We start from the raw sequence: 22,745 nt of genomic DNA on the forward strand, positions 1-22,745 counted from the left end.
TTTCATGATTATATATGTGTGTGTATGTGTTTGTCTCTACTCTATGATTATTTATCAATTTGGTTATCTTTTATGTAATTATAATTTAACTTCAAAAATTTAGGTTCATGAATTACAACGTTAAAATTAAAAACTATTTATTCAAAAGAAAAGAAATTGACATTCTAAAAAGTAATAAACCGTTGAATTTTAATGACGATTACTTTTTTAACCGTATGGAAGCCAAATCCTAAAGATATAAGTTTGGGTCTCCATGGCTAGGAAGTTAAGGGGATAAGACTCATGCGCATTAATCCTTACAAAGCTAGCTTTGTGCTACTATATTCTTGGTTGGGTTAGGGAAAGGATTGTTTGAAGATTCTAAGTAATCTGTTGTAAAAGTCTTATGATAATAAGATTAATATCTACTCTGTTAATTCCTTGAAGTTTGGTGCAAGTAAACATAAAGTAAAATGTTTTTCGAGATTTTATTCTAGAAAACATTTTCCTACAGATATTATTTGAAACCTTTAAACTTGTTAGAGTATATTTGAATGAATCTAAAATATACTCTAACGAAGCTAATGCTAATTAATGTGATTTGAGATTTTTAGGAAATATGAGAAGAATCTTTCGTAAACAGTGACCGTTAATGCCTTTATTATGTAATGTGTTTTCCCGATCAGAAAATAATAATAAAAAATGTACGTAATGTGTTTCTCCTTTTATGAACCATCAAATTGAGAAAAATTTAAATATTAATACGCACTGCCGACTTAAAGGGGCCAAAAAGTGATAGAGTTGAGTGCGTTCAACTTTGGCAAAATGCCAATTTCCATACGCAAAAGTTGTCTGAGCAGTGACCTTTACATCTAGGAGAAGAAATGCACATGCTTTTCATGAAAGCATAACGTAATTTTGTAGGGCCTGCTTAGAGCATGTTTGGGTATGCAGTTGAAAGCGCTTATGATGCCTTAGAAGCCCGTTTCAGAAAAAATTGAGTCATTTGGTAAAATATTTCCAAAGAGCTTTGGAGGTTCCAAACGCTCAAAACCATGTTTGGGGCGAAGCTGGAAAACGAGGCTTTAATATTACGTTTGAGAGGTATAAAAGTGTTTTTAACACTCAAAAAGTTCGTTTAAAAAAAAAAAAAAAGTATTTTTTTATGCTCAAACACGATCCCAAAGATGCTCGTAATAGGAAAATGTTAGGTGCTTTCCGTTCTCATGGTTGTATCTAAATATTATTTTTTTTAAAAGCAAAAAGGAAAGCTGTTCTTATTTCTCTCACTTGATTTTTTTTTAAAATAATATCTACATAAGATCACGAGAACACCTAACATTTCTCTTTGTAATCAGATGTTGTTCCCTTGTAGGGGTCTTCAACTCTCCCACCCACAAATTGTCCAGATTTTTGCATTACGGCATTGAGGGCTTGGCTTTGTAAACCTTTCCTCCCTACTGACTCGATTAGAGAAAATTGGGTAAAGTACACTTAACCCCCTTAAACTACCACCCCAATGACAAACTATTTCACAAACTATCAATTGCGATAATTTACCCCTCAAACTATCAAAACAATGACAATGTACGCCCCAATACTAGCAAAATGATGAAATTACCCCTATAGAACTTTCAATAAGACAAAAATACCTTTAAAATCTTGAAAAAAATAATTAAATTTTAGTATTTTTATTTTTATTTTAGTAAGGGTAATTTCGTTATTTTGTTAAAATTGGGGGTACATTGTCATTGTTTTGGTAGTTTGTGGGGTAAATTGTCGCAATTGATAGTTTGGGGGGTATATTGTCATTGTAGTGGTAGTTTAAGGGGGTTAAGTGGACTTTACCCGAGAAAATTTTTTCAATTTCGTCTATAAAATTGATTCATATTTTTTTAGTATTTGAGAAGCACATGTTTTAGTCATATGCTAAGAGACATATGTCAATTTTATAAATTGAATTGAAAGGACAAAAAAATCACGTGTCAAGAAATTATGTCCTTCCATTTTAATCTTTAAGTTTTTAATTTTTACAATTAATTTTTTTGGTTTTACTAACTTTTCAAATTAGTCATTCCATCAATCCCTCAAAAACTATCGGCAAAAGACATAAATGTTAAAATTTTACTAAATAAATTTATCTTACTCTATAGCATCTGAACAACATGTGGAAGATATAAATGTACGTTCTTTGTTAGATGATGAGTTTGTCATCTCTTTGTCTGATAACTACTTCATTTTGTATCATGTTTTTAATCTCTCAACCCTAATTGCTCTAATAACCTTTTTTTTGAGACAAATGGGATAAATCCATTCATATATTAAGGGTGAAAAGGCAGTTGTAGTCAATAACCGCTAACCGTAACCGCGTAGGCGGTTATTAAATTTTACTAACCGCATCTGTTAGGCGGTTAGCGGTTAGTAAACATATAACCCCCTGTTATAACCGCTTTTTCCAAAGTTGGGCCTTTGGGCCAATTTTCAATTTTTGACTTTTTCTTTTATATACCACATTAGGCCAAATTGCTCCAAAATAAGCCCATATTGAAAAATCTAAAATATTTGACCCCAAATTTACATCTACTTGTACGTCCAAAAAGAAAAAAAAAATCCTTAAATGTAAATCATAACTTGTTAAGAACAAAAGTTATACTAATAAAAAAAAAGAAAAAAAAAGAAAAAAGAAAAAGAAGATAATATATATATAATGATAATACATTAATACTTCAATTGTGGTTATAAGTAACACATTATTTAATTCAATGTCAATTACTTAATTTGATATTATACGAATCACATTATCATTATACATGAACTTAATTATTGTATTAGTATGAATTTGTATACTTATTATTTATGTCATATTATATATGTATAATTTGTTATTATATAACCATATGATTTATTGATCAATTGATCATGTGATATAATCATATACATTATAGTGATAATATATAAATACTTAAATTGTAATTTAATGGTCAATTGATCATGTTATAAATATAAGTATTATTATTATTATTATTATTATTATATAATAAAGGTGATTAGCGGTTAGGACGGTTAATAACCGCCCGCCTTTCACCTCAAATATATATATATATATATATATATATATATATATATATATATATATATATATAAGATGAGAGTATATAGCTTCCTTAAGTGCTTAGATAATTGGTTTAGACCATTATGGACCTAAAAATTAAAATGACTATGCCAGTCCACCCAAAAAGTGAAATAAAACATAGCAGTCTCCCACTTGGACTGCATAAGTTATTTAATCTCAAAATAAACGCAAATAAGCATCACAAGACACAATTTGATCTGAATGTGTTTGCAAGTACAAGTTAAGGATACATCGATAGGATAACATATAACAAGTATTTACAATTACGAGATACGGAAAAATAGAATGCAAGTGTAACGCACAAACAATACAATTAGTGATCATTACATATTCATTTGAAGCCTACCAAAACTAACACACAATGTCTTGTATTATAACACAAATAATGTCATAATCAACATAAATGCGCGCAAAACAGTACATGGCAACACAAATAACTCATGATACAAGCAAAAACATATAACTTCCGCTAACTCAATAGAATAAAAGATTCCAACTACGTACCTCATATGAGTCAAATGCTCCTGAAACACTATAGGAGCCTACCTCTTAGTTAGTGGATCCACTAACATATGTTATGTGGGAGTATGCACATCACAAATGTGAGACTTAATTACTTTTTCTCTAACAAACAAGTATTTTTTATCAATATGCTTGGATCAAGAAGAGCTGCTAGTGTTTCGAGAAAAAGAAAATTTTGCAGAATAATCATAAGATATCTTCAGCGGCTTCGCAATGGTAACCACAACAACCAACCATGAGATAAAATTCCACAGCCATATAACCTAACATGTAGCTTGGTAACAAGTTATGTATTCTTCCTCCATAGATTGAGGAAGGTGTAAATGTCTGTTTAACACTTTTCCATGAAACAACTCCTCCTACCATCATAAAAATATATGCAGAAGTGGATCTCTTATTATCTGAACAACCTGCAAAATCGGCATCTAAATATTCAATTACATCAAGAATGTTGGATCGCCGATATGTCAGCATAAAATTTTTAGTGCCCTGGAAGTACCTTAATACTTTCTTTGCAGCTATCCAATGACTTAAACCTGGATCACTCAAGTATCTCCCAAGCAGACTTACATCATAAGCAATATCAGGTCATGTACATTTTTTAGTATACATTAGACTACCTACAACTGATGTATACAGAATTGCTTGCATTTGAATTCTATCACCCTTCACAATTGGTGTCTTTCCAGGATAGCAAGACTGCATATAAACCTATTCAATCCTCGATTAATGTAGGTTTTCTGAAACAATCCAAGAACACCATTAGTTTTGTCATGAACCCAATACATAAGAAGTCTCGATCACCAAGGTCCTTCATATCAAAATGAGAGGACAACATACGTTTAGTTTCAAGCTAGAGCCCATTATCATTTGCTGCAAGCAATATATCATCCACATAGAGCACAAGTTTAATAAACCTATCTTTTAAAATACTAAGCACATGTGATGGAAACATCGTATTAAAAGCATTTGATTACCATTAAACTTGGAATACATAGTTCAATGTAAGACCTTCGTGTTTCATGTGAGATTATTTTCCCAAAAAATCAACCCTTTTAACAAATCTCACATTCTTCTTATCAAACAACAAGACCCATTTAAGCATAATTTAAAACAGTAAAGTATGCATAAAACTACGAGGTGAAGGATTAGTTACCCTTAGGCAGGATTCCTCCAAGCTCGGGAGAGACCAACTTTGAAGAATAGCTTCTTTTCTCTTTCACCTTGCTCTCCCTCTCTCTCACTCTAGGTCTAGGTGTAATGTCCCCAAATCTGGCATTGACCAGTCTGGTAGGGTTATTGGCAATTGTCCTAGTTTAGCTAACTGGTAGCTAAATGGGGAACCACTCCTCTAAGCAATAACAGAGTTAATGCATAGGAATGTGAAATAAATCTGAGATGTCTAATAACCATAGATGAAAAATGTAATATCCTCAAAATATGGACACAGAGCAACTAGTAAAAATAATAACTTAGGCAAACCTGATAACAACGTGAAGATCTTAATCTTAAGCAAAGTCTATAGTGGCAACCTTAGCACTCTTCTCTTTCTAGAAATAGGTTTCATACAAGATGTAATAACCGCGTAAGTCTAAAGACTTAGTAAGTAAACCTCACAATTGAGTACGACATGGGCCAATTATAATTGAGCATAAATAAACGTGCAATTTGGCAGAGGTTTGAAATGGGTGTTGTCTATGTTAATACACAAAAAAAGTATTGTTTTGTTAACAAAAAATGGTGTACTTCCAGTGGCAATCGCATAAGAAATTTTAATACAGAAAACAAATGCTTTATGAGTCATAACTATCATATATGGTCTACCCAAGATATTACCAATTCTCAGCAGAGTTGACGTTGTCTCGAGTGACCTGTAATACAATGTCAGTGCCCCGCCATTATACGCTACCGTCCATAATAATAGCAACCCAACCGAGTCCGACCTTGGGTGGCCCATGCTACTAATGATTTACGTCTTGTAGTGACCCGCCCGTTTAGGCTGCGCTAGTCACAAAATAACCATCAGATCCAAGGCTCATATAACACATCCGCACACTGTTTGACTATAGAATCAATTCTATATAGTAAGCACACGGCCATTATATCGCATGTACTGGTGTACCATGTCATACAATGCATCTTATCAACTAGTTATTAAGGTAGTTACTGAGTTGTATAAAAATATAGGCATGCGCATATCATAAGCGTGCTTAGTCAGCTGACATATCACACGTTTTTAAGGAAAGTGGTTGTAAGTGTTTACTTACCACGTGCGCTCGCTTAAGTCCTAGGACATTACAAATTGCTATTATAACATAATACGATACATCGTTATAAGTAGTGCTAGAGAACTCTCCGAGTGACATAATAAGTTTCTACCTAGCGAAAGGGGTCGTCAAAACCCTAAACTCACCTATTTGGGTTACTCGGTGTGCGTCCTCTTCTTTGGATGAACGCTTGGCCTCGTGGGCGTACGTTCGGCCAGAGAGTGGAACTCTTGTCCAGAAGCCCCAAACGGGATCTCAAGCTCCTAAGGTGTGATATATCTCATCCTAGGCTCCAAATGGACACATGCAAGGTACAAACATGCAAACTTCAAAGAAATCAAAGGCGGGTTTAAAGCTTTTCAAAATCATTCTTGATTTTGTAAGATAATGGGCGCAAGGACTTATCAAGGCATCTTTAAAACTTGTAATACCAAGAAAGCAGTAATAACAACATAAAATGCTGGAGGGAAATGTTAAGAGATTACCTTGATGATGACAAAACTCTACCAAGGCTTCCTCCTTCTTTCTCAAAATCACTCATCACTCTAGGGTTAGGGTTTCTTGGTGTAAGAAGAGGTTGAAGTTGAATGGTATGGTTTATATAGGGGTTTGGGGCATGCCTTGTTCTGAAAAGGTGGACAATGGGTTAAAATTATTTTTTAGACTTGTCTGCGAGCTCGGGTAGTATTTAGCGAGCGTTTGGGTACTATTACATAATGGATAAAAGGGTTCAGGTGTATGTTTGGGGTATTGCCCAATGGCTCAAAGACCAGTCAACGAGCGCTCGTGGTGGTCCTCTTAGTGTATGCTCACACTTAGGTCAAGAGCCTACGCTGAGGTGGTCGCCTTGCGTATGTTCGGTCAGAGAGTGGTTTTGGGTTTTGCTTTTTGAAATGCTCAAGGAGTTGGGCTACTTATACAAGGTTTAGGTCTTTTGGTTTACAAAACCTTGTTTTATGAAAACACTAGCTGTTTTGTAGTAATTCATTAACCTTTTTAAAACGGGTGTTTTTGTCGGGGTATTACAGTAGGGATTCAAAAATAGGAGAAAAAATTGGTGTGAAACCGTATCGTTGCCTTTAAAATAGGGCTATCCTTGTGGTTAGGGTTTTAAAAAAGTTCCATTTAAGAAAAAAGAAGAAGTTGTTTGGACATGTTTAAGCCCAACATCGATCGTTCGAGGACGATCGTTCTTTGGCAGTCATTCGAACCCAACTTCGATTGTTGGAAGGTTGCAAGTTTTTAAATAATATAAATGGATTCTTTTAATTATAGGAAAGACATGACTTTATATAGAACGCCTTTAAAAGAACGGAACACGAGAAAGACGGAATAATATGTTACCTTCATTGTCATATTTGATTGTTTAAAAATATAGGTGTTAATTGAGCGGGGCATTACAAGAAGACATTTATATAAGCTGGTGTATGAAGGTTTTGTAAAGTGGTTAGCTAAATTATATAAAAGTAAGTTTTAGTTAGTTATTTTGCATTTAAAAAAGGCTAAGCCATTGAGAGTGTTTTAAGAAAAATAAAAGTGCTACCCTATACCTTGAGTAGCACATGTTGTATGAAGCTTTTTGAGAAAATTTAACATGTTTGGGTGATGTTTTATTTTTAATGATGTTTTTACTATTTTTTAAGTTTATTTTTGGGTGTTTTTATATCCAACTCTAATTTTTTAACCAAACTAAAAATAGAAAAGAAAAAGAAAAAGCAATAAAAAATGAAAAAAATAATCCATGGGTGCTTGACCACTTCTAGGTGATTGGGGTGGCCAAGCCACACTTGAACGGTTTTGAGGGGTGGCTTGACCAGCTCTGTCTCATTAATGGAGGTGGTCAAGCCACTCCTAACAACATCTTGAGGTGGCTCAACTATTTCAACCGCTTTTAAGAGGAGTTGGCCACCCTTGTTTCATTAACGAGGATGACCGAGCCACCTCCTAATGGCGAGGAGACTACCCCTAAGCGGGTTTTGGAAGCTTAAAATAATAATAATAAAGAAAAACAATACAAAAAATGGCCAAGAGCCCTAAAGAGTATCTTGCTACTTGCTAGTTCTCTAAAACTTTTTGAAATTTGGGACACGGCAGTTGAGGGAAAAATTTATCGACTGCTTCGCAACAACGAGAAGCAACAAACGTACTTCACTCTGTAGAAGTTGGAAGCGCGGTGAAGACTGAAGAACCCTAAAAGGAGCAAAAAAATAAAAATAAAAATGGCACTCACTCGGCAGTGCCTGTGTCGTCCTCTCCAGTACACCTTCTTCTTATCATCCTCCTCTTATACTACCTTGCCCAGGAGATTAGGCCGTGTTTGGCCCCGCTCTCTTTCTCATGCCACCACCCTTTCCGTTTCCAAGGCCACCTCTCCATCAGGTACTTACTTCCTTCGTCTCACCACTCGCCAACCAACACTGGAGAACACCTCATGCTCTGTTTTCTTACATCATTTTCATATCATCAACCACAGTTCATGCCCCGGTGTAGAGCTTTTTGTTTATCTCATTGTTTTGATTTCTTAGCCTTTTTTCTTGTTTCTTGTTTGGCAACCATTTTTTTTCCCTTTGTTTTGCTGTAGATATAACAACGGAAAAGAAAATGAAAATTGGGTTTTTATTCTTTCGCAATACTTTATGTTGCTTATAGGAGCACTGAAATGTGCATAATTCAAGATTATTTAAATTCATATTAAAATTATTGTACATTTACACCTATGACAGGCCAGGGTTGGGTGATGGGCTCCAAGAACATGTTGAAATCAACTTCCTTTGCAATCCCATTAGCCCCTTCTTCGCATGGACGCCTCTTTCACACTCATAGACTCCTCTTCTCTGCCCATTCTTCGAAACCCATCTCTAGAGTTCTGCCTTTTTCCCTCAAAACTAATGGTTTCTCTCCTATGCCTCATGCCGATGCCCCAAGTCCAGGTATTTCCCACTTAAGACACATGCGAATGTCGTTATGGATTTTTTACATTGGAGGGTTTGTACGCTGTTATTTTTTTTGCAAAAATTATTAGTGGATTCATTAAACATTTTTGTTAAGAGTTCATATTGTGCCATGTTTTGTATTAGAAGGCTTGTATATTATATTGTTGTTTACAAAACTTATTAGAGAATCAATATTGTTCTTTGTATGTGAGAGAAAATATGTTGATATATGATTGGTTTTCTTTTTTGAAGTTCAATGGGAGGGGCTGGCTAAGAATTGCCTTGATCCGGAAGTGTCGGAGATTCTGAAGAAGAAACTGGAGAATCTTGGCATGGACACCGATATATGTATTCCGGGGCAATACAACCACTTGCTGTGTCCGATAGTATGCACATTTACATTTTAGTTTTGCTGCTATAATATTGATTGCTTTACATGTTCTTCCGGGTAATTTGATTCTTAAGCACTTCAAGGATTTAATTGGTCTGGTTAAACTTATAAAATTTGTACTTCTATGTACCGATTTTCTTTCTAGTTTCAACTTTCTGAAGTATACAGAATGAATATGCACTCTGATGGTGTAATATTATCTGAAATCTCGGCAGCCTAGCCATAAAAAGCCAGTTTCAGAAAAGGAATGGGTTCAATTATGGCAACAAACTTAGGTGACTATATAGGTAGTGAAGAAAAGGGAAGGTTATAGCTTTAGCTAATGAAATTTCAGTCGGAATTTCCATGGTTATTGCTTGAGCAGACTTAAAATTAATCACCAAGAGAAGAGGGGAAAAAAGAAAACCATTTGATATTTCAGCCGTACTGCTTTTATTCAATTGAATCTAGTACTTAGATGAACTATTTTGTTGATTCTGGTGATTTACGGGAAAACAAGTATCTAATGTGAGAGTAAATCAAGGAAATTAGAGGAGAAGAAAGAGTACATCTTTATGTTCACTAGACAAGCGATGTATGCTATGTAGTAAATTTGAGGCTACATTTTCTGCAAACTAGAAAGAGATAATCCATTACTAAATTGGACATGAGCCTCTATGTGACATTTCCAAAAGAGTCTACTTTCCATCAAGGCTTTTATGGCTTGGTGGCTGGCTTTGATTGTTGAGTTTCTTAGGTTGCGGTAATATTTAATGTACACTGTTGTAAGGGACTTGTCTATGGGAGATGAGGTGGAATGGACTATATCTAGGAATAATCATTTTGACTCAGCCGCCCTTGGGAAATCTCTTACCTTGGATAATGTTCGGAAGAGAGGTATTATTGTGATTAATCGATGTTGTATGTGTGAATTGAAAGGGGAGTCTGTGGATCATTTCTTTCTTCACTGTGAGGTTGCGCGCTTTTTGTGGGATGTTATCTTCTCTCGTTTCAACATGTGTTGGGTTATGCCTAGAAGTGTCAAGGAGATGTTTGCTAGTTGGGGGTTGGGTGGTAAATCCCGAAGTGCGGTAGTGTGGAAGATGGCTCCCTTGTGTCTTATGTGGTGCTTATGGAAGGAAAGGAATGCTAGATGCTTCGAGGATTTGTCGAGGAACCTTGAGGACCTTGCTCATTTCTTTTGTACACGCTCTTTACTTGGACGGCAGGCTGGCTTGCCCCCCTAGAGATCAATTTCTCTGATTTTCTTTTTATGTTATCTTCTTCTTTCTCTTTTACTTAGTCCCTCTCTTGTATACTTCTTGTGTACTTGGGTTGCGCCCCTCTGCACTCTTTAATGCATCGTTCGTATGAACCAAGCTAAGCTTACACTAGTTTTTTTTTTGTTTAATATAAGAGCTAAACTTTTGTTTATGCTTAGTTCATTTAATAGAAAAAACTGAACTCAAGTTGAATTTACACTAATCGATTTTGCAGCTCTATCCTTGTGTATCCTGAAATCAATTTATGAGGTATTATATATTAGTGTGAAAGATTTGTAGAAGGAATCATCTAGCTTGGGGAAGGTGCCCCTTCAATTGTAAAAACTATTATGAAAGAAATTTAAGCCGGTTTTGGGAAATGTTTGAACATTTGAAAAATCATCTTATGCAGTAGAGACTTTTGGCCTTTACATTTTTCTATCATAAATTTGTTTCAATCCTAACATAGATATGCCTTTGGGCATGCTTTTTGTTTAAGTGAGAACAATTTTTGTTTGTAGTGCTAAATTTGAATTGATTTTTTGTTTAACTTTGGTATGTCAGTGCAAAGGTGGGGATTCAGAGGAAAAGAGCTTATCTATTTTTGTTACGGAAGATGGGTATGCTTCTTGTACTTTATCTATCTTATTAATTTTTGTCTTTGATTCTTAGCCGATTGCTACTTTTTTTTGTGCTGTGCATTTTTGAGTGTTAGGGGCTCTGCTTTATGGATGTGTTTCCGTGCTAAATGTGGATGGAAAGGCAGTACAACGGTAAGATGGTTTTCTCATCTGTGTTATTCATGTCTATTCCTAGTTGTGCCCTTTGAAATAACTAAACGCGAGGATCACTGGCTAGTGTTGTCCCTTTGGTTGCAGGCCTTTGCAGATAGCAGGTCATCATTTGGATTGAAGAAAATAACCAAACTTAAGAATATAAGAGAAATCACGATGGAGAATCTGCAGTTAGAACCACTTTGTGACGAGGTTGTTTAAGTTTCACTTTTTTGTACCTCTTTCTCGTGTGAAATTGTTGTTGATTTAGAATGTGTGAGTGGTTCCTATTATAGCTGTTATTTGTCCCTAATAGTTTGCTTACTTATTTTTCTGTACAATAATACATTGTTCGTTGGTAAACATGTAATGGCAATAGTTTCCTACTAAGGCACATCGATCAATTTATTGCTGATGGCATGGAAAATTTTACAACACCCATAGCTGGTTTCTAAAACCACCATTGGATATGAGATGGATCTTTATTGGATTTTGATCCAATGATGGTTTCAAAAGCCATCTAAGGGTGTAGAAAAATTGTGTAAAAAAATGGGAGTAAGTGTAGCATTCATCGAATTTAAATATCACCTGGTCAGATGGCCCAAGGTTTGCTCTCCTATTTATGAGGGAGGATTAGGAATTTGGAAGTTGAGACTGTTCAATAGAGCCCTTTTAAGGAAGTGGCTGTGGCGTTATGTGCATGAGAGAGAGGCTTGGTGGAAAGTTGTTGTGGGCGCTAAATTTGGCTGTGATTGGGGCGGGTGGTGCTCTATTGATCCCTAGGGTCGCATAGGGTGGGGCTTTGGAAGCATATTAGAAGATGGTGGAGGTTGTTTTCTAGCCATAGCAGATTTGGACCAGGAGATGAGACCAAGATTAGATTCTGGGAAGATGTGTGGTGTGGAGAGTCGAGTCTCAAAGAAGCATTTCCAGTTTTATATAACATTGCTTGTGTGAAGGATGTGCATGTTGTAGTTGATATGGATTTGCTTGAGTGGTTCCCTTTAGTGGAATATTAGTTTTATTCGTTTGGCTCATGATAGGAAGTAGATGTTATGACTTCCTTCTATACCTTGTTGTATTCCAATAGAGCGAGAAGGGAAGTGGAGGACAAGCTTTGGTGGGCCCTATCTCGCATAGGGAAGTTTGATGTTAGATCTTTTACAAGATCCTTGCTTTTAAAGACGGTCTTCCTTTCCCTTGGAAGTGTATTTGGAGGACCAATAAAGTGGCTTTTTTCGCTTGGTCAGTGGCTCTAGGAAAGATTTTTACCATGGATAACCTTAGGAAGAGACGTCTCATCGTGGTTAATAGGTGCTGCTTGTGCAAACTGAGCAGGGGTCCGTTGATCATCTTCTCTTCCATTGTGAGGTCGCCAATGTCTTATGGAATGCTATCTTCAGTTGCTTTGGATTCTCCTGGGTTATGCCTTATCGCGTGGCAGATTTGTTTGCCTATTGGTGGATGGGTGGTTGCTCTTGGAGTGTTGTCGTGTGGAAGATGGTTCCTTTTTGCCTTATGTGGAGCATGTGGAGGGAAAAGAAATTTTGAAAACCAAGAGGACTTTGGAGGAGCTCAAGTTCTTTTTCTTTTTTACTCTCTTTACTTGGACAACTGCTTGTTAGCTCATTTAGTGATTAGTTTTATTGACTTTCTCATTCTCTTTTCTCCTTTTACTTAGGTGTCCTCTTGTACACTTCCTGTGTATTAGGGTTGTGCCCCTCTGCTCGTTTTGATAAATACAATATTACTTATTAAAAAAAAATAAAACCTTTTCTTTGAAACCTTGTATTACTAACTTGTCTGACAGCATTGTTGAATGAGTATGTTACCCATTGTTCTTTATGGAAGTCTTTGTGGTAACCACATTCTTAGACCCTTTTTCTTTGGTCGAGCATGTACAATAGCTAGATATGGCATAAAAGAAATTTGTAATATATTACCTATCTATAAGAAGCATTTCTTATTTTGTTAGTATACTTATCTTTCAATTTTGGTACTATGGAATACTGAATCGAAGGCAGGTCCCCGACGAGGGTTTCAATATATACACATGACTAGTTTTTCCATTCCACTTACTATGATTTGTTGTTTACCATTTAGCTTGTCCTAGCATGTTTAGTTTGAGGAAATATCCTTAGTTCTTTATCCTTTTATTTTTTTGGATGACGGGAAACTCTCCATGGTAGGGCCACTATGTGTACTCACCCTTGTCATGCAAACCTTAGACCCGTGCAAAGCGCTCTCTTACATGGATTGAGTTAGACTCCGGCTTCGCCCGCGGACTTGGCCCCAAGGAATTGTTCGCACCCTAGGGGATTCGAACCTTAGACCTGATGAGGATGCCACCATGACCAAGGCTCTTAGCACTTGAGTGTATCTTCAATGATTTATATCTAATTTGATGAATTAAGTAGTAAAAGTTGATTGCCAAATATCTGTCATGTTTGCTTTTATTTTATGCTTACTGCATGTTATAAGGCTATGAATGTATGCAATGCAAGCATTGTAAAATCATAGCCTCTCTCTCCTATATGATGAAAAATCTTCCTTATGCGTTAGACATGCTTGTTTTTCTTTCGAGTCTGAGAATAGATTTTACTAGGTTGTGATGGTCTCACCTGCTACCTTTCCTATATGATGAAAAATCTTCCTTACACGTTAGACGTGCTTGTTTTTCTTTCAAGTCTGAGAATAGATTTTACTAGGTTGTGATGGTCTCACCTGCTGCCTTTCCTATATGATGAAAAATCTTCGTTATGCGGTAGACATGCTTGTTTTTCTTTCATGTCTGAGAATAGATTTTACTAGGTTGTGATGGTCTCACCTGCTACCTTCTCAGTAGATTTATTTTGTTTGCCTTACACAATGTACTGAATATAATCTTATTTGTCTTATTTCAGCTAGTTGGTTATCTTGCTGAGCGATCAATAACAGAGGGAACACTGCAGAGAAACGGTGTAATGCAGAAGAGATATGGTGATCAGGTCCATGGCACTACTGAATTGAATGGAAACCTGATATCATATCGTTGACCATTGTTGTGTCTAGATTAGAAAACGATATTTATGTGCACATTATAATGATTTGAATAACTGGTCCATAGAAGTTCCACGTATAAAAAAGAGCAAAAAACTAAATCAGTTGATGTATGAAGGCATAACTACCATTTGGATCCTGTACATGATATCTATATTATATGAAGAATTTAGTCCATTTGGTGAATTATGATTACATTAGCTACATTTGATGAGTATGGAATATTATTTAGAAAGTTTAATTTTATTGACCGAGTGAGAGAAAAGGGGTTGATGGTGTGGCTTGTTTGGATCATCTGTCTGGTTTCATTTCTTAGAATCCAACTCCCCAGTAGCATATATGACATTGTTAGTTTTCTGAACAATGAGTTATTAGAATTGATACTTAAGGTGAAGAAAATTAAAGAGGGGAAAAAAGAAAATAAGCTCATCTGTTGACTTCAAAGAAAATGGCACTTTGATTCTTGTCCATTGTGAAGAGAAAAGAGTGTAGTTTTTATCATGTGAAACTGAAAGCATGAAAGCTCAGTTCTATATGGCAAACTCTGGACAAGCTTATTTCTGTTCACATGGAAAATATACAATTCTGGTTGCTTTAGTCTAAATGTGACAACGATTGTCTTTTCTGATTGCTTGTGAAATTTTATTGGCAGATAGCAATTGCATTTACTTATTGGCGAAATAAAATGCTTGTTGGTTGCAAGTATCGGGATGTCAACAAGAAATTTTGGCAGGTTTGAGCAATACTTGTTACTCTAGCTATCTAAATCAATAATTAACATGGAATGTTTTATACGGTGAGTCTAAAAAAAGCATGCTTGATGTTATAACATGGTATTTTGGGAAGATATCAAATAATCACCTTGGCCGATAGTTATTTAAAGGCCTCGGTTTTTAATTTTTTTATAATTTCACTACCAAAGGTTATTCCACTTTTGCAATGCACCAGCCTGCCCCATTTTCTGACAAATCGATAATGGAAAACATATGAGATTACAATTATACCGTTAAGATGAGAAAGCTAAAAACAAGAAAAAAGGATAAAAAGAAAAAGAAAAAGAAAAAGAACAAGATGAAAAAGGTCTCTGTAGCTGGGTTGGCGTTACCCATCAATGGTGGCCATGGCCACCCTGGAGGTTGGACCTCCTTCCTGGTTCGCTTTGGCCATGAAGGTACCTCCATGGCCATGGCCCTTTATGGCTTTGGTCCAACTCCTTGGCCACCATGGAGGTGGGGGTTGGACCTCCTGGCTCTCAACAGCCATAGAGGCTGACCTTCATTGCTGGCTCTCGATAGCCATGGAGGTCGAACCTCAATGTTAGCCACCATGGCTGTGGAGAACAATGGAGGAGGTTCAAATCTGCCAAGGAGGTTGACAGAAAATTGTAATTTGAATTGGGAGCATAATTGTATTTGTACATGCTTTCTATTATCAATTTATGGAAAGTGGAGGACACGTATTTCAAAATTTGGATAGCTCGAGGTAATGAAATAAAGAAAGATTGAAAAGTGAGGTCTTAAAATAAGAACTGGCCATAGTACATGGTGGTTATTTGATATTTGTCCTATTATTTATTATAACCGTCTTTTAGACCGTTTGGTCAACGTCCAATAGGTGAAATTCTTTCAAGGAAATCTCATTTGCTCAAATGCCTGATAATTGGATGATGAAAGCTTCTAATTGGTGTGAAATATCTGAGTGGAAGCCATCTGCTGACTATGGTAGTCTAATCAGGAGCCTTTTGTGGAAAAGGGACTCCAGAAAATAATTAAATGTTATCATCTGTTTACTTAGGTCTGTGAACTTTTAACTATGTTGCAGTTGGACCTTCTACCTTGTACTATACATGGACTTGAGATTCTAATGTTTTTTATATTTCCCTTACCCATGTATTTCTTCTTTTGATGTTTGAAGTAGAAATGATTTGATTTTCTTATTTTTATGCCCTTATTTCAGGAAGCAGACACTGAAAAAATTTTTTATGGGCTCGATGATATTCAAGGAAAAAGTGAAATCATCATTGTATGTCTTCCATTCTTCTGTCATATTAGGTGATATCATCATGATTTCACCTCATATTCATTATTTAACTTAATCAGTATAGGTTGAAGGTGAAATGGACAAGCTTGCAATGGAAGAAGCTGGGTTCTTTAATTGTGTGAGTGTCCCAGATGGTGCCCCTCCATCAGTTTCCAGTAAGGAGTTGCCACCTGAAGAAAAGGTCTTTGTCGTCCTTAAAATTCTGAGATGTCAGTTGAATTAATATTTTTATGATTGTTAAGTCTAGTCATGTTTCTGTTAAGAAAGTGTATGTGGAGGTACTCAACCAATATCAACTTGGTGCTTGACCTTGAAGTGTGCCGAAATGTCAGATATACTCCCATGAGGCATATTTCTTTCATCGAAGAGGATTTATTTTCAAAAAATTATCTTAATAGATACAACACATACTCCAACATCTACATCTATATATGTTCATTATTTTGTAAATTACTCCGACCTGGACTTATCTCCTATTTTTATAAATGACATTTTGTCCCTCTAATGTTTTTTAAAGTGTTTTCCCTAATTTTCCTTGTCATTTAACAAAAGTAGTTAGTAACCATTATCTGAGGTTAATGTGGACAAGAATTTAATTTGAAAAAAAGACTATTTTGTAGTTTGTAATGGCAGATGAATGGTTGTAATGGTGTACCTGTAATATGGATTACAAACTTCAGGGGTTGGAATGTCACTTCGAAAATAGGAAGCAAGTCTGGTATTCCTCCAAACCTTGAGGGAGTTTGTGTAATTTATCCCTATTATTTTTATTTGCAGTACCATAAGCTTCACTTTTGCTGCTTGTGTTCTTTTATGAATGAGAAGAATATAGTATAAGCTTCATTCATATGGAGAGATATATCTCCCTTAATTTACATTCAGAAGCTGTCTCTATATATGTGTTGTGCTGCATTCTTGTCATTGGATAGTTGTAATATCAGCCCCTGTTTGTGATGCCTGTTTAAATTTCCATCTGATGCCTTTCTTTGTATTTTGTAAACTAGGACACAAAGTATCAGTATCTGTGGAACTGCAAAGAGTACTTACAGCAGGTTGATTGTTATAGGTTTGCTTTTTTAATTAGAACTTGCAATTTTATAAGGCTTTGCTTTTCTTAATTTATTGATATTGATAGGCATCACGCATTATACTTGCCACTGATGGGGATCTACCTGGTCAAGCTTTAGCTGAAGAGCTTGCACGCCGCCTTGGAAGGGAAAGGTTTACATGAATGTTTCCAGATATCATTTTTTACCATAAATCTGAAACAATCTCCAGAAGGCTTCTTAAGAATAACCTTCTGTTGACTGTATGGTTGCAGATGCTGGCGTGTAAAATGGCCAAAGAAAAATGAAGTAGACCATTTTAAAGATGCGAATGAGGTCAGTTATTAATATATGTATATGTACGTAATTAGTGATTGAAATTCATTGAATATTATATTATATTTTGCATTTTATCTTTAGCTCATTACAAGTACCCTTGATCACTAACTAAAGGCCTTTCGCAAATAATTGTAATGCATGAAGCACCCAGGCAGAGTAGTGGGAATTTCATATAAAAGATGCATCAATATAAAATTTAGAGCGTGTTTGGTTGAACTTTCAAAAAACGTCTTCACTTTTTTATACGCTGAAAATACTTTTCAAACATAGTTTTTTTTGGATAAGTAATGTTGATATAAAAAAAGAGCAGAGGGACGCAACCCAATTACACGGGAAGTATAAAGAGAGAGCGCCTAAGAGGGAGAAAAATGAAAAAGAAAGTCAGAAAAACTAATCACAAATGGAGCTAACCAAGCGGCCATCCAAAAGTAAAGAGTAAAAAGGAAAAAATGAATAAGTTCCTCTAAAGTCCTAGTGGAATTTTCAAAGCATCTGGCATTTCTTTCGCTCCATAAGCACCACATAAGACAAAGAAGAATCATCTTCCACACAATCGCACTTGGAGAATGCCCTCCCGTCCACTAGCAATCAAACAAGTCCCTAACCCTGCAAGGCATAACCCAAAGCAACCCGAACCGATTAAACATAGTATGCCAAAGAGCACTTGCAATCTCGCAGTGAAGAAGAAGATGATCGACTGACTCTCCGTTCTTCTTACACATATAACACCATTCCACTACCAATGTTCCTCTTACCCAAACTATCGTGAGTCAGAATTTTGTCGAGGGCCACAGTCCACCCGAAAAAAGCCACTTGCAATAGCACCTTAGTACGCTAGATATTGTTCCAAGGAAACACCTCATGGTCGAAGTTGGACAAGGCCTTATAGAACAACTGCACCTCAAACTTACCCTTCTTGGACGAGGACCAGCGAATACTATCCACAATACCAAGGGAGATCTTACAAGAGTACAACCGATCAAAGAAAGAAAGGACCATATCCATCTCCCGATCCTGGACAGGCCGCACAAAGATGACGTTCCACTCGACAACCCCATTCCTCCAAGTAAAGTTATTCTTCATGTATTTAAAAAGTTGTGACAGAAGGAAGGAGAAGCTTGGAGAAGATCTTGAAGTATTCAACCGAAACACCATGTCGGGAGGAAGAAGATGGTCTGTGGAGGCAAAGGACTTCGAATTGACGGTGAAGGTAGGGGTTTCTGGCGTGAGGATTTTTGAAAGGAGCAAAGGGAAGCAAAGGTCCATCTTTATGTAGAAGGATGAGTTAGCATGGTTGGTTCGTATAGTGGAGGATTTGGTGGCAGTGGAAGATTCGGAGGTCTTTTGGGTTCAATCCAGAGCGGGTTATCCAAGGATTATTTCACAGTGTTGCTCCAATAGGCATGGGTGTTTTCTGACGATAGAGGAATTTGATGGGAGGCGAAGGATTGGGCAAGTCATTATTCTGGAAGGGCGCTTTGGGCAAGGTTGGGATCGTTTCATCTCAGAAGTGTGTTTGGCCAACTTGGCTCTCCGCGGTGTCAAGGCTGGAAAGAAGGGACAGATGGTGAAGGAAAGGAGTTACGCTGAGGTGTTGGCAATGTCATTGAATCCAGCAGAGGACTGCTTTGGTCCCTGCACGGAGCCTTTGGCTAGGGTGCCCAAATGGTTAGAGGAATCCTCAGTTGGTGTGGAGAAGTCTGGACTAGGCTTGGTGGAACTTGGCTTGTTCCTGACGTTTCAGACCCAGACTCCGGCGAGATCTCTATGTGGCCAGGATAACACTAGAATGCGACAGCCGTAGGTGAAAGGAATGGTGGGGATAAAAGCGACATCGACTAAGGCTTCGGCGAGTAGTCTTTAAACGCCGGTGAAAGAGTTGGCTTCGAAGGACGTTACTGAGGAAGCGTGTAAGGGAAGGGAGGTCTTTGAGTGTCAGACCCTTTCTGGTGCAAGTCTTGAGCTCCTAAATTGCAGAGAGACGTTAAAGTGGCTGAAAGGGGAAATTGACGTAGGCTTGCAGAAGTTGGAATTGGTGCTTATTAGGGTTGAGGAAAGTGGGTTGCTGCAGGTAGAGAGGGGCCTTTTATTAGCCCACTCGGTTAGGAAAGATAAAGAACCGGAGGGGAACGATGGGGCTACTGGGAAAGGCCCACGGCCCATGAGAGGGTTAAGGGAAAAAAGAAGGTGGCTGTTTACAAGTGAAAGTCTACTGTGGGCCTGGGTTTGGGTCAGGACAGCCCACGCTTTTCTGGTCTAGACAGGGTAAGACCCAAGAAGTTTTCTTACCTGACAAACTCTAACGGCACGTTGGTGGGTTGGCGTATGGGTTAGGCCGGTAACCCAGGCGCGTCGTCGTTGTCGGCAGGAGGATTGTGCGCAGGGAAGAGATTGCTGGCTACCGTGGATGTTCCTGCCGACGCTCCACAGTTGCACTTGGACTTGCCCTGAGAGTTTTCTGGTGGTGAGAATGAGTCAACACAGGATGGAGAGAGGCGAAGTTCACTGGCGATCTTGATTCTGGACAAGGGGAAGGCTAATTCGCACCAAATGACACCGGAGATGCCTTCCATGGTAGTTTCCGGTGATGTTCCAGAGTTGGTTGTGCCTGGTGAAGTTACTAGTGGTGTTGGATCGCCGGGGACTGCTGTTATGGGCAATGGGAAGGCAGCTTCGCATCAGAGGACGCCGGTGATGTCAGGTTCGGTAAGCGAGGTTAGAGATTTGGTGCCATGGTCTTGTGGCGACTTGATTCAGATTGGTATACAGGCTAGTGAAGGTTTGGGTCATCCTCAGGAACAAGGGTTTAATGTTGGGCTGCCTGTTTATTGTCCCACATTGGATGGTGGTCCTACAAACATAGGCATCCGGTGTTCAGGAATGGTTGAGTCTCGAGATGCTGGCCAGGTTGTGGGAGAGGAAGGCAGGTTAGTTGAGTCTTGTGAAGAAGCTAAGAGTTTTGGGGGAGAAGATAGTGCTAATAAAAGGAGTAAGGAAGATGAGAGGGCAGGAGTAAGGAGAAGGCGCCGAGGGGCCTTCTCCTTTGAACAGTTATGGTCCTACTTCAGGGGGTGCGGTGGGTTACTCAGATTGGGTTATTCAGTGTGCTAATGAGATTTATCCGATTGTGGGGATTTCATACGTCGGTCATAAGCTGCAGTTGTTGGCATTGTTAACCTTTCTAGAAGAGGAGTGCCGGAACAATGGGATGGTAACTACTTCAAGTAGCGACACCAAGGGTAAAAGGGAGATGAGGAATTTGGAGTGCTCGGTGAATTACGATACTAGAAGTGTGAGCACTAACCGTGGCAATACGAAGGGGAGGGGGAATGTAGTAGTTTTATGAAGCGAAGCATTCTCTTTTGGAATGTGAGAGGGTTAAATAAGAGGGATAAATGCTTGAGGGTGAGTAATTTGCTCAGAGATTGGAATGTAGATATTGTTTGCCTTCAAGAAACCAAGCTCCAGGGCATGTCTCGAAGTATTGTTCGCAGCTTATGGGGGCGGAGTCATGTGGATTGGTGCTGTATGGATTCTAGTGGGGCCTCGGGTGGTATTTTGATTATGTGGGATACAAGGGTGGTGGAGAAGGTTGATGTTTGTGTAGGGGCTTATACTTTGGCTGTGTCTTTCAGGAATGTGGTAGACCTCTCTGTTTGGGCGTTTGCAGGGGTGTACGGTCTGAACCTTGATAGGGATAGAAGGCTCCTTTGGGATGAGTTGGCTGGCGTTCTTAGTTGGTGGAACTTGCTGTGGTGTATTGGGGGAGATTTTAATATTACTTGGTTCCCTAGTGAAAGATCAGGTGGAGCTCATCTGGATTCTGCTATGATGGGTTTCTCTGATTTTATTTCTGAACAAGGGCTTATGGACCTTCCACTTGTCGAGGGTGCTTTTACTTGGTCGGTTTCTCAAGATCCTCCTCTGTGGTCAAGGATTGATCGGTTTCTTGTTTTTCCAGAGTTGGAAGCCTAGTTTCTAGGGGTGAGGCAGAAGAGGCTTCCTTGCCTTTGCTCGGATCACTTTTCAATCATTCTTGAGTTGGAGGATGTATCAAAGGGGAAAAGGCTGTTCAGGTTCGAGAATATGTGGCTTAAAGCGGAAGGGTTTGTAGCCTTAGTGAAACAATGGTGGGATTCTTTTGAGTTCCAAGGTACGCCGAGCTTTGTTCTTGCTTGCAAGCTCAAGGCCCTGAAGCTGAATTTGAAGACATGGAATGAGGAGGTGTTTGGAAACATTGAAAGGAATAAGAGGATTCTTCTTGATGATCTCCAGGCGTTTGATGTGCTCGAAGAAAGTAGGCCTTGGATGAGGAGGAGTTAATGAGGAAGTCCGAGGTTGTTCGAGAGTTAGAGAAGTGTACACTTATGGAAGAGATAAGTTGGAGGCAGAAATCTAGGGTGTTGTGGTTGAAGGAAGGGGACAAGAGCACTAAATTCTTTCACTCCATACCCAACTCTAACAGAAGATACAACTCTATAGAGACCCTTATGATTGGGGATATTCCTTCTTCAAATCAGGATGAGATTAGTGAGCACATTGTTGAGTTCTATCAAAAGCTCTTTTCAGAGCAACGCAGTTGGAGGCCCATGGTAGATGGTATTTCTTTTGATTCCATTTCGGAGGTGGAGGCCAGCTGGTTGGAGAGAGATTTTGAAGAGGAAGAGGTAAAAAAGGTCATGTTTAAGATAAATGGCAATAAGGCGTCGGGCCTCGATGGGTTTTCTATGGCTTTCTTCCAATCTTGTTGGGATGTTGTGAGGGAGGATATTATGAAGGTGTTTAGTGCTTTTCATGCCGGAGGGATGTTTGAAAAGAGCCTCAATGCTTCATTCATTTCGCTTATTCCGAAGATTCCTGGTGCCATCAATCTCAAAGACTTCCACCCAATTAGCCCTGTGGGAGGTATCTACAAAATTATAGCCAAGGTTTTAGCAAACAGATTGAAGGTAGTGTTGGGCAAGATCATCTCCAAGTCGCAAAATGCTTTTATCAAAGGTAGGTAGATTCTAGATCCCATCTTGATTGCTAATGAATGCCTT

General features: G+C 38.0%; 1 protein-coding gene across 2 annotated transcripts in view; it reads left to right on the plus strand.

Annotated features, from left to right (window-relative positions):
• Positions 1-7,971: 7,971 nt before the first annotated feature.
• The window catches only part of LOC132182329 (twinkle homolog protein, chloroplastic/mitochondrial-like), a 32,744-nt gene continuing 17,970 nt past the window's right edge, over positions 7,972-22,745 (plus strand). The window contains exons 1-13 of one of the 2 annotated variants that reach the window (XM_059595540.1): positions 7,972-8,280; positions 8,625-8,831; positions 9,087-9,220; positions 11,031-11,086; positions 11,182-11,239; positions 11,345-11,452; positions 14,143-14,226; positions 14,931-15,011; positions 16,235-16,300; positions 16,383-16,499; positions 17,323-17,370; positions 17,454-17,539; positions 17,640-17,700. In XM_059595540.1, the coding sequence (XP_059451523.1) occupies positions 8,121-8,280; positions 8,625-8,831; positions 9,087-9,220; positions 11,031-11,086; positions 11,182-11,239; positions 11,345-11,452; positions 14,143-14,226; positions 14,931-15,011; positions 16,235-16,300; positions 16,383-16,499; positions 17,323-17,370; positions 17,454-17,539; positions 17,640-17,700 (1,266 nt within the window). In that variant the 5' untranslated portion in view covers positions 7,972-8,120. The remainder of the gene's footprint in view (positions 8,281-8,624; positions 8,832-9,086; positions 9,221-11,030; positions 11,087-11,181; positions 11,240-11,344; positions 11,453-14,142; positions 14,227-14,930; positions 15,012-16,234; positions 16,301-16,382; positions 16,500-17,322; positions 17,371-17,453; positions 17,540-17,639; positions 17,701-22,745) is intronic. The other variant, XM_059595541.1, reaches the window with a different exon arrangement.

Source organism: Corylus avellana, chromosome ca5 (genome assembly GCF_901000735.1).
Source record: "Corylus avellana chromosome ca5, CavTom2PMs-1.0".
NCBI classification, from domain to species: domain Eukaryota; kingdom Viridiplantae; phylum Streptophyta; class Magnoliopsida; order Fagales; family Betulaceae; genus Corylus; species Corylus avellana.